At 43.1% G+C, this 12,757-nt stretch overlaps 1 protein-coding gene across 2 annotated transcripts in view; it reads left to right on the plus strand.

The window, feature by feature from the left end:
- Myo61F (Myosin 61F) overlaps positions 1-12,757 on the plus strand; it is a 366,041-nt gene that overhangs the window by 89,167 nt on the left and 264,117 nt on the right. The window contains exon 1 of one of the 2 annotated variants that reach the window (XM_067154697.2): positions 12,223-12,376. The exons of the other annotated variant lie outside the window; for it this stretch is intronic. Coding sequence (XP_067010798.1) covers positions 12,363-12,376 — 14 coding nt within the window. The 5' untranslated portion in view covers positions 12,223-12,362. Of the gene's footprint in view, positions 1-12,222; positions 12,377-12,757 lie in introns of those variants that run through there. 2 annotated transcript variants of the gene reach the window in all.

Raw genomic sequence — 12,757 nt, forward strand, 5'->3', positions numbered from 1 at the left:
AGTGTTTCAATAATGTTTGATTGCCTATTCGCCGTAATATTGGAGGGCGTGCATAATTATACCTTCGAGGTTTCATCCGACTGCTCCCTCCCTCGCTCTTGGTTACATCTGGTTAAGTTGTAAGTCTTAGGTTCACCGTCATGCTGGATGGAGCTGCTCCTCATTTCATTATTAATGCCCGTCGGGTTCCAAATAACAGATTTCGTGACGGATATGTAGAGGTGGATCAATTCCTTAGCCTACACGCTCTCCGAACCTCAGTCTTCTAGGCTTTTATTTGTGAGGGCATTTGGAAGTTCGTGTGTACCAAAGCGCTGTACAAGATGCAGGGAATCTTGGTGCACATATTGTGGAAGGCTGCGGAAACAATTCTCCAGGGATACATCTGCGCATCTGTGCGATGGTGGGCTGATGCATGTTTCAGTGCTAACGGAGGGCATTTTGAACATTTCATGCAAGAAAGAGGTTCATATGCTATGCTGGTACGTTTTGTTCCTGTGAGTTTCTCATGATAAATTCACTACGAAGAGTTGTAGATTATGAGTTCTAACGTGAAAACTAAGCTTTTCCGGACCCATGTTCATATAACATATTTTCTTCTTGTATGTGTGAGGAATGTGTCGTGGAAGTTTGATCATACCTTTTTGTTACATCCTGTATTCTTCTTCTTATTATTATTCAGTTTTTCTGTCGGTACGCACCGAGATCCAGTACCAGCACCAACTTTTCCCAACTTTTAAAGAACTGCGATTTATTGAGAGAACAATTTATTATAAGAATTAAAGCAGATGGTACAGTGTTCACGAATTGAAGTTTCAGTTTTGATTCTCGCAAGTTGGTACCATATTTCCATGTTTCATATGCTTCATAGGTTGGTAACGCACGTGGAAACAGGAAGTTGTGTTCACTTAGGATTGTTTCCAATGTCAGAATATCAGTTCTTCTGTATTTCCGCTCTGCAACATGCTGCTGTTCACGTGAGTTTTGAATAAAACTGCTCTGAGTCAAATCAGAGCAAAGATTGTTTAAAAAATGAGTAAAATAAGTAGCTACTTTGTGTCAATGAGCAAAATAAATGACCGAAAAAATAGAAATGGCAAATCTATTTGTAATCCTGTAAACCACAAAACTAGTACCGAAAATTCACAGGTTCATGGGGTCAAAAGGAAATAGACCCTGTTAATGACTAGCCAGACCGTTCGACACTTTCGAAGAAAAAGAAGAGAAAAAATACTTATGCTAGAGAAACGAGTGGATGATGAAGACTAGTGTGTATCGGAAGTGAAATGAAAATCCACAGCCTGTTTCCTGTCATTCGACGGGGTCAGGAATGGAATGAATGAAGCCCCATCTAGCGGCGAGGGTAGTAATTGTGCCGACTGCCGAAGCCTGTCGCACTCCTATGGGGCAAGGATTAATGAATGACAGATGAAATAAAATGATGTTGGAGAGTGTTGTGGAATGAAATATGACAGGGAAAACCGAAGTACCGGGAGAAAAACCTGTCCCGCTTCCGCTTGGTCCAGCACAAATCTCACAGGATTTGAACCACGGAACCCAGCGGTGAGAGGCCGACGCACTGCCGCCTTAGCCACGGAGGCTCTTTGTATATCGGAGTTTATGTTAAAATTATGAAGTTGCTCTTATAAACATCTACATGGCGAGTACAGACAACTTTCCTCCCGAGAAAAGAAAGCTATTATTATTATTATTATTATTATTATTATTATTATTATTATTATTATTATTTTCTCCCGTCTTCTTCCCCTCCTCTTGAATGGTATTTCCTGAGTGCCGTAGGTGGCAACTTCTGGACCAGATTTCTGTAAGTTGTATTCTAAATATATTTAACTGGAACCCTACTTGCATGGACTCGTTTCTAGAAATGGAGATATTGTTTTTTTTTTTTTTTTTTTAATAGAGCTTTGTAGATCTACTTTATTTTGCACCCACGGATTCCATATTCATGTCTACCATCCTTGCCGTTTCTTCTTCTTTGTGGTTTGGCCTACTGAGGACCACGGGCAGGGTTGCCAGACGTCCCGGATTTTACAGGACAGTACCGTATTCATGTTAAATGACCCGCATCCCGGACATTTCCTATCCGGAACGGGGATTGTTCCGTATTTTGAACCTCGAGATAAATACGCCAATGTTTCCACCTCTGATAAGTACCATGAGCTTTTCTTCTTTCTTTAACTCATTGGTTTCTTTATCTGGCGTGAGTTCGTAGATTTTAAAAGTTGTTTAATATTTTATTGTTTGCTGTTCTCGGGTTGTCCACCCTGGCGAATAAAATTCGTAATAATGGACAGCTACATGAGGAGGTCAGAGTCCACCGCATGTTCGTGTGAAATGGTCACCTGTGAGAAATACGTTCTGTTGACTTGATTAGGTCTGAGCTGTTCAATTCTGTAAATGTTTCTTCAATACCATGCACAGATAGCTATACAATTGCTAAGAATGACAAGAAAACTGTTAAAAGCACTTCAAAGAAGTGAAAAATGTATTGAAATTGAATAATAATAATAATAATAATAATAATAATAATAGTTTCCAATATTCGGAAGATAGTGGGTTCGAATCCCACTGTCGGCAGCCTTGAAGATGGTTTTCCGTGGTTTCCCATTTTCACATCAGGCAAATGCTGGGGCTGTACCTTAATTAAGGCCACGGCCGCTTTCTTCCCACTCCCAGCTCTTTCCTGTCCCATCGTCGCCATAAGACATATCTGTGTCGGCGCGACGTAGAGCCAATAGAAAAAAAAATGTTATCGGCTTTACGTCCCACTAACTACTTTTTCAGGCAGATAAACTGGCCAGGAAAAGGACAGAGACACATTTTGTAGGCCCAGAACCTGTATGCGGGATTTCGTATGGACAAGCCCGACACTATATAGGAAAATGCGTACAAAAGAAACAAATGGAGAACTGAAACTATACTCCAGGATGCAGGCTTGCAAAGGAACGGATAAAAGGACCAAACAAGAAGCATACTAAAGAACTGTTGAAACTCAGCAGAGAAAATATAAGCTGGGTAGTAGGACTGTTGACAGGACACTGCCATCTGAAAAAAACACCTATATAGAATAGGAGTAACAAAGAGGGAATATATGTAGGAAATGTGATGAAGCAGAGAAATCAGCTGAACACCTACTTTTCGAAAGTGAGGCGCTGGGTAGAATCAGACTCTCCACTCTAGGACTACCAGATGAAGAGAGAGAAAAATCCAAGAAGACCCAATAAGAACAACCTGCAGCTTTGTGAAGAGAGCAGGTGTATCTAGGTGGGAATGAAGGGAAAACATGGTAGCAAAAGATCTTAGAGGTCGACGGTGATTAGGAACTAATATTTAGACGCCCATGAAGAAAAGAACTACTTTTTCTGTTTTCAGAGACGCTGTGGTGCTAGAATTTAGTCACGGAGAAGTTCTTTACGTACCAGTAAATCTACCGACACGAGGCACGTGAGGACCTTCAAATACCACCGGACTGAGCCAGGTTCGAACCTGCAAAGTTGGGGTGAGAAAGCCAGCGCTTCAACCGTCCGAGCCACTCAGTCCGGCTATTGAAATTGAAAGAACTGGCATGAATAATTAAATAAACTTTTTACTACTCGTTTTACGTCGCACCGACAGAGGCAGGTCCCACGGTTATAAAAGGGCTAGGATTGGAATCGACCGTGACCTTAAGACAGGCTACAGCCCCACCATTTGCCTGGTGTAAAATGGGAAATCACGGAAAACCATTTATAGAGCTGTCGACAATGGGGTTCGCACCCATCGTCTCCCGAATACAAGCTCATAGCTACATGACCCAAACCGCGCGGCCAGCTTGCTCCGTACTCTAAGTTTGTCTGTGTACAAATTTCAAGGCAGGCGTTAATAAACTGCACAATGATGTCAACATAATAATAACCGTATCATTTTGAAACTAAGTTTATAACTTGTAGAAAATGAGCACGTTGATTTCCTCGATGGCACATCTGTCCCGTATTTTGATTTCAGGAATCTGACAACCCTGACCGCGGAGCTCGTCTTTTCTCGTCACTTGGGCCTTCTGTTTTCACCTCTTCCTGGCTGTGAGTCAGCTTTCTTTCCTATGCCCATATAAGTCTGCTGGTCCCTGTGTTCTTCCTACTACTGTAGTGACATTTGAAATATTCCCCGCTGGATAGCTTGCCGAAACTGTGGCGGTCATGTATGGACTCATGCGGGATCCCCAGTTGTTCGTTGACCGAAGAGATGCACTCTTTCCTACTTACCCTCCATCTACCGGACTCATGCGGGATCCCCAGTTGTTCGCTGACCGAAGAGATCCACTCTTTCCTAGTTACCCTCCATCTACCGGACTCATGCGGGATCCCTAGTTGTTCGTTGACCGAAGAGATCCACTCTTTCCTAGTTACCCTCCATCTACCGGACTCATGCGGGATCCCCAGTTGTTCGCTGACCGAAGAGATCCACTCTTTCCTAGTTACCCTTCATCTACCGGACTCATGCGGGATCCCCAGTTGTTCGTTGACCGATAAGATCCACTCTTTCCTAGTTACCCTCCATCTACCGGACTCATGCGGGATCCCCAGTTGTTCGTTGACCGAAGAGATCCACTCTTTCCTAGTTACCCTCCATCTACCTGCCACAGCGAATATCCTGTTGTTTTTCGCTTTTCTAATAATTGTTTCCTTTAATGATGTCAATGTTAAGTTATTTATATCCCTTCAGAATGTTATAAACCTTAAGGCACCAGAATGCCTGAATTTCATCCTTAAAATGGGGTTCTATTAACTGTACAGTATACACAATCCCTCTTATTTACTGTAAGTACTCTTTAGCCGCACTGGGATTCTCTTGACATCATTTGAAGGTCCCTCAGGACACAAAACTAAATTGTTCAAGAAACAGAAAAAAACTGTTGAATAATGAGACAATGAAACATATATATTTTGGAATAAATCAGATTACTTAAAGAACACTTGGAAATCAAATTATCACAAATTAACCTTATTGAGTTAGTAAAAAAAGCACTTTGTTACTTTGAAATCATGGAATAAGGGTCTAAACCACATTTTCAGTGTTTGAAATTTTTTACTTATTGTAAAACGAATCACTTCAAATTACCATAAAAATCTCTGAATTCTTGAGGCATATAGTCGCACATCTTCAGTAGAGTTGTGGCAATTCTTGAGGCAGGAGGAGTGGCTCATTGTCTGTTTTTGACAACTTTAAATAAAGTATATCTTTCCCAAGGAGCAATAAAATTGTTGGATCTTCGCATATACAGAGATGTGGGGTCATCTTCAGAAAACTTCAAGCACATTGCTTCAGTAAACTTGAAGTAAGGTCCTTCGACCAACATTCCCTGTAGTTGGCTTAGGTCTTTGAAATGAGAACTCTGGAACAGCTCTCGTACATGGAAAGGTTCCTTATATATTAAACAATGACCAAATCTATTTCTAAGGATCTTCCTTAGCACCACATAACCTATTTATTATAGACCCGTATTCCACTCACCTGTTGTGACCTCTTTTTTGCTTCTTTTGTAACTCCCTTCCTTGTTGCATAAGCCTCAACCTTATTTCGTACCCTTTTCCATTCATTGTCGTTCCAATTATCCATATTTATCTTGCTTTTTGTTGTTTTATTCAAGTTTTAACTCTTTGGATGAAACATTTAACACACTGGCATCCATCTTGAATGAGTGGCATAGACCTTTCTTCCAGACAAAGAAGTTTTATAGCAAACAAATTACCTGTAACTATTAAACATATGACTATCACAGTTCGCATGCAATAACCTGAGATGTTATAGACCTGTATTCTGTAAAAAAAAAAAAAAAAAAAAAAAAACTCAACTTGCTGAAAAATGTGACTTAGATCCTTCTTTCGGAGGCCTTCATTTATTGCATGTATAAAATCAGGCAGCACTTCGCTCACGGTGACATTCTGGTTCTTCTATTTATTGAAACATGACCTACTATTTTTAACGATCTTAGTCCGAAACTAGTTTTCTCTCGCAGTCGTAAAAGTCCACGTTACTTTATTTCCGACTTTCTTAACAACGTTCTCTGCTAATTTAGTCATCAGGTTGTTCTCATTACCATCCTAGAAATTGGAACACTCCGCAGTCCTCACCACTCAAACTTATTTGCTTACTAATGGCATTCCACGCCATCTCTCCGCAGTGACAGCTCGGAACGTACCACTTAGTCGATCAGCTTGTCTTCTTTCTTCCAAGTCTTCCCAGCCCAAACTTTGCAACATTTTTGTAACGCTACTCTTTTATCGGAAATCACCCAGAACAAAATCGAGCTGCTTTTCTTTGGATTTTTTCCAGGTCTTGAATCAAGTAATCCTGGTGAGGGTCCCATATACTGGATCCATAATCTATTTGTGGTCATACCAGAGACTTGTATTCCCTCTGCTGTACATCCTTCATACCATTCATACCATTGTCTGCTGTCCATTTCACTACATTAATTCCCCCTGCAGTCGCTCATAATGCTGCAACTCATTTACTACTCGATACACTATCATGAAAACCTACAACCTGTTTTCCAGTCATTGACCGGGTCAGGGATGGAATGAATGAAGCCCCCAATCTAGCAGCGAGGATAGGAATTGTGCCGGCTGCCGAGGCCTTTCGCATTCCTCTATGGCAATGATTAATGACTGACAGATGCAATGAAATGATAATGGAGGGTGTTGCTGGAATGAAAGATGACAGGAAAACCGGAGTACCCGGAGAAAAACCTGTCCCGCCTCCGCTTTATCCAGCACAAATCTCACATGGAGTGACTGGGATTTGAACCACGGAACCCAGCAGTGAGAGGCCGACGCGCTGCCACCTGAGCCACGGAGACAGCCACTCGATACACTATAATATCATCCGCAAATAGCCTTGTCTGTGAATCCAGATCTTTATCATATCATTTATATATATGAAAACATAAAGGTTCAATAATACTGCCTGGGGACGCCCTCGCCCCCCTCTTAATCATTGCAGGATCAGATAATGCTTCACCTGCTCTGATTTTCAGAGTTCTACTTTCTAAAAATGTAGCCATCCATTCAACCACTCTTGTGTCTAGTCCAATATCCCTCATTTTCGTCAGTAATCTCCCATGACCTACCCTTTCAAAAGCCTTGGGTAGGCCAGTAGCGATACTGCCCATTTGACCTGAATCTAAATTATCTGCTATACCTTGCTGAAATCCTGCAAGTTGAATTTCACTGGAATAACCTTTCCTAAACTCGAACTGCCTTCTAGCAAACCAATTAGTAATTTCGCAAACGTGTCTAACATAATCAGAGAGAATACCCAGCGCTTATAAACGATACATGTCAAGCTGACTGGCCTGTAATTATCTGCTTTATGTTTGTCACCCTTTCCCTTGCACACTGGAGTTACTATTGCAACTCTCCATTCATTTGGTATCGTTCCTTCATGCAAACAGTAATCAAATGAATATTTCAGACATGGCACTATATTTCAACCCATAGCCTTTTAATATATCCCCATAAATTTTATCAAACCCCAGCTGGCTTTCTAACTTTCAACTTTTGTAACTTCTTATAAATGTTTTTATTATCATAGAAAAATGTCAGTATTTCGCCCTATTAGTCGCCTCCTCTATCAGGACATAAATAATAATGATTTCGTGTGCCTATTTCTAGCCGAGTGAAGCCTCTGCCATGTGTAGGTAACTACGTGTTACTGTGGTGGAGGATAGTGTTATGTGTGGGCGTGAGTTGCAGGGATGTTGGAGACAGCACAAACACCCAGCCCTCGGGCCATTGGAATTAACCAATGAAGGTTAAAATCCCCGACCCGGTCGGGAATCGAACCCGGTACCCCTCAGACCAAAGGCCAGCACGCTAACCATTTTGCCATGGAGCCGGACATTGTGGTGGTGGTGGTGGTGGTGGTGGTGGTGGTGGTGGTGGTGGTGGTGGTAATCGCATTCTCCCATGCTGATCATTCAGCCAACGACTCGGACTCTTAAAAGGATATTATATCCAACTACGTTTACATATTGTTGGCTGAATATTTCTGCTTTCTGTAAGTCCTCGCGCGTACGCCCCCGTTGTTCATTAATGATCCCTGGAATGTCCTTCCTGGAACCTGTTTCTGTCTTAAAGTATCTATACATGTCCTTCCATTGCTCCCTGAAATTCATATGGCTGCCAGTTATGTTTGCCATCATGTCACCCTTAGCTGATACCCCCCCCCCCACCCCCCCGCGCTGAATTCAATTTCCTAGCGAGCTCCTTCTATCCCTCCGTAATTCCGCAACCATTCCTAACTCTATTTCTTTCTAATCTACACATCCTTCTTAATCTCTTTATTTCTCTGTTTTAATATAATGGGTCCTTACCACTTTTTACCACTGCGAATCAGCCGCTTGTCCATGATTATGACGATGCATTTACCACCAAGAATGGTTACCAGATGCATTTTCACACCAGGCAAATGCTGGGGCTGTACCTTAATTAAGGCCACGGTCGCTTCCTTCCCACTCCTAGCCCTTCCCTGTCCCGTCGTCGCCATAAGACCTACCTGTGTCGGTGCGACGTAAAGCAACTAGCATAAATAAATAAATAAATAAATAAATGAATAGGTTACCAGATGTATGCATAAGTCTTTTCCGATTTCACTAGGGGATGGCGCCAGCGGACAGTACGTAGCGTATGAATTTGACACATCAGTTTGTTCGCCTGACATAACCTACCAACACATAGAAGTTGAGTCCGCCAAACACTAGCGTCTGTGTTGTATCGTTCAGTGATCGTGCCCACGTTTGTGCTTGAAGAAAAGAACATTGCGGCATACGTTGCTTTTCTTATTTAATCAAAATAAAAAGGCTTTGGAAAGTCATCGTTTGCTGGTAGAAACATATGAATACGCTCCATCGATTAGAACATGTGAGAAGACATGGTTTCGACAAATTAAACGTGGTGATTTCAGTTTGAAAGACAGTGCGCGCTCTGGTAGACCACAAAAAGTGCGAAGACAAGCAATTGCAGGCGTTACTGGATGATGACCCACCTCCAAACTCAACAGCAAATGGCATAAGCATTACAATGTGCCACAAGAAACTATCAGCAGGCGTTTACGAGCTTTGAGGAAGATCAGTAAACTCGGTAAATCGGTCCCACACGATTTAATAAAACGGCAAATGGAAAATCACAAAGTCTCTTGTGAAATGCTGCTTCGACGCCACGAAAGAAAGTAATTTCTGTACCTAATTGTGACGGCTGACGAAAAATGGTTTTATTTTGAAAACCCGAAGCGGAGAAAGTCGTGGCTGTCACCTAGCGAAGCTGGTCCTTCAACACCAAGGCCAAATCGCTTTGGCAAGATCATCATGCTTTGTGTCTGGTGAGACCAGAGTGGTATTATGAGCTCTTGAACCCCGGTGAAACCGTTAATGCACAACGCTACCCCCACAAATGATTAATTTAAATCACGCATTGATCGAAAAACGACCGGAATGGGCCAGAAGACATGGCAAAGTGATTTTTGTTACACAGCAAAACCAGTGAAAGACAACTTGAAATCGTTTGGATGGGATATCCTTCCGCACCCGCCGTACTGCCCCGACCTGGCGCCATCTGACTATCACCTCTTCGCCTCAATGGGGCACGCGCTCGCAGAGCAGCACTTGAGCAATTTCGAGGAAGTTGGAAAATGGCTTGACGAATGGTTTGCCGCAATAGAAAGGAGGTTTTCTGGCATGGTATTCATAACTTACCTGACAGATGGGCGAAGTGTAGAAGCCGATGGCCAATATTTTGAATAAACAAACAATAAATTTGCCTTGAAAATTACGCGTTTTCTTTACGGCCCCTCGTAAACCGGCAAAAACTTATGCATACACCTGGTAATTACCCCTACTCAGAACACGTAGGAATCCATGTGTACAGCACAGAGTACTGCTCACTCATACTCTTAGCTTTGGCTGTTACAAGAATCTATTCACGTAGTTTAGTCATTGTCAATTGGTTTATTGTTATTAAGCCACAATGGGTGGGAGTTGGGGCTGGGATAATTGCTGTAGTCAGAGATGTGTGACGGCACCTCGTGCTGCCAAGGGCTAATTGACAGCCTTTATGGTCAGCACTTGTGAAAGTATTAATATTAGTTATGAAGAGGAGTGGAAGAACTTCTTGCTTGGCTTACAGTAGGTATTGAGGATAGTAATAATTGTTCAAAAGTGAGATGAAGTTTGTATCGTTATATGCACTTCCGATTATAGACGCACCACTTAGATTACTCTCCACGCCTCCTACTTTGCGGACCATGCCCCTTGGCTGAGTCGTTGCCTTCGACTTTAGTTACGTAGGATCTGGGTTCAATTCCTGGCTGGACCGGGATCTTAATTACTTGTGGTTAATACTTCTGACTCGGGGACTGGGTATGTATGTTCGTTTTCACAATATCGATCACCTCAATAACACTCAATAGCAATAGAGCTAGCGTTAGGAAGTTCATTTGGCCATGGAACTGGGCCAAATTCACTCTACACGCCGACCCAAGAAATTGATCGGGGGAAAACGAAGAAGAAGAAGAAGAAGATAAATAATGGCGTGTGGCCTCCGGAGAGGCCTGGTGCAGGTCTTTTCGAGTTGACACCTCATAGGCGACCTTCGTGTCTGTTAGGATGAGGCCCTATGTATGATGAATTCTAATGTTGAAGACCAATGAAGGTTAAAATCCCTGACCCGGCCGGGAATCGAACCCGGTACCCCTCGGACCAAAGGCCAGCACGCTAACCATTTAGCCATGGAGCCGGACATGGTGGTGGTAGTAGTGGTGGTGGTAATCGCATTCTCCTAAGTTTCTTTCCAACTGACGTTACTTCTATCTCGGAAACGCTGATTTTCATATTCGTCAATGTTTTTAGAAGAATTTAATAATAATAATAATAATAATAATAATAATAATAATAATAGCCCGCCTCTGTGGTGTAGTGTGGTTAGCTGCCACCCTGGAGGCCCGGGTTCGATTTGAAAAGTGGTTCGAGGACTGGAACAGGATCCACTCAGCCTCGGGAGGTCATCTGAATAGAGGGGTGTTCGATTGCCTCGTCGGAGTAGTTTTCCGCAAGCCGGCCCCGTGGTGTAGGGGTAGCGTGCCAGCCTCTCGCCCGGAGGCCCCGGGTTCGATTCCCAGCCAGGACAGGGATTTTTTTCTCTCGGTCTGAGGGTTGGTTCGAGGTCCACTCAGCCTACGCGATTAGAACTGAGGAGCCATCTGACGGTGAGATGGCGGCCCAGAATAACGACCGAGAGGATGCGTCGTGCTGACCGCACGGCCCCTCGTAATCTGCAGGCCATCGGGCTGAGCAGCAGTCGCTGGGCAGGCCAAAGCCCTTTCAAGGGCGTTAAGTTTTTTGTTAAGTAGTTTTCTGCGGTTTCCCACTTCTCTTCCAGGCAAATGCCGGGATGGAACCTAACATAAGGCCTTCCAGTCTTCCCACCCCACACAAGGCTCCTGTTCAGATTACCAGATGAGGCTGCTTGGGGGAGGAACTGGTCCTCCTCCTCAGGTGTATCCCCGATCAAATGTCTCACACTCCAGGATATTGCCCTTGAGGCAGTAGAGTTGGAATCCCTCGCTGAGTCCGAGGTAGAAACCAGCTCTGGAGGGTAAACGGATTAAGGACGAAATAATAACCGTATGGTCTTAGCTACCGCATGCGGACATTTTAATTTAACGCTGTCTGGGTGGCTGCTTATCAATTTCGATGTTCCGTTTTACTCAAAGCCTACTAGATGGCAGAGTAAACCGAATCTCTCTTGGGCGTCTATGGCTGAGTTTAAATGAATTTTGTCGGATAAACACCAAATATGCCACAAAAGATTATTTTACATGCCGACATCTTACGGCATGGAGCGTCGAATGGACTTTTTTTTCCCGCCCTTCAAAAATCCGAGTACCTCTTTCTTTGGTGAAAATACGGCATTATTTCCTCTTTTTCCTTTCCAGTAATTTGTAATACGAGAACGTGCGGTATGTGTACCACTTTACTTCGACATGTTCGCTGCGATACGGAACTCTACTTGGCTGCAGTGTGATGGATCTACCTTGTTCTGTTATCAACGATACAGGTCAATGTCACCGTCAGTAATGTAAATAAGAAACTCTCCTCTATTTAGTGTTGTTGTTTTCCCTGGAGGCCGCACGAGCTTGCGTAAGTCTTCAGTTAGCGTCACTGCCAGCAATGGAGTGTGACTGTGGAAAAAGGAGCGGCAAAGCCTCCTCTCACGACAATGCTTAACGTTAGTAGTGGAGAGACAAGGTTTGTGCGCGGCTGTGTCGTAGTGCTACCGGTAGTGTGGTGATTGAACAAGTGCGGCACCATGGTGATCAACAGGTGAGTCAGTGGATTGAATATTGTCTCATAGAAATGTTCGCAGTACTCTTAATAATATTCTTGCTACTCACATCTGAGAATTTCCTACAATTAACGCGTTGTCCAGAGGAAAGTATCTTTCTCAGCGCTACCATCAGGAGAGACTTTAGCTATTTCGCACCCTTAGGGTGAGAAAAGTATTTATGCCCCTTAATTTGACATCAGTGTACCATCAAGAAAATTACTCCTAATTTATAGGATGAGCAATAAAGGATTGGAATAATTTGTCAAGGGAAATGTTCGATCACTTTCGAAGTACTTTGAAGGAAAACATGTAAGAAAAGCTTGATAGAAAATCTGCCACCAAGGCGACAGCCCTCAATGCAGATCATTGATTAATTG

This window comes from Anabrus simplex, chromosome 10, assembly GCF_040414725.1.
Source record: "Anabrus simplex isolate iqAnaSimp1 chromosome 10, ASM4041472v1, whole genome shotgun sequence".
NCBI lineage: Eukaryota > Metazoa > Arthropoda > Insecta > Orthoptera > Tettigoniidae > Anabrus > Anabrus simplex.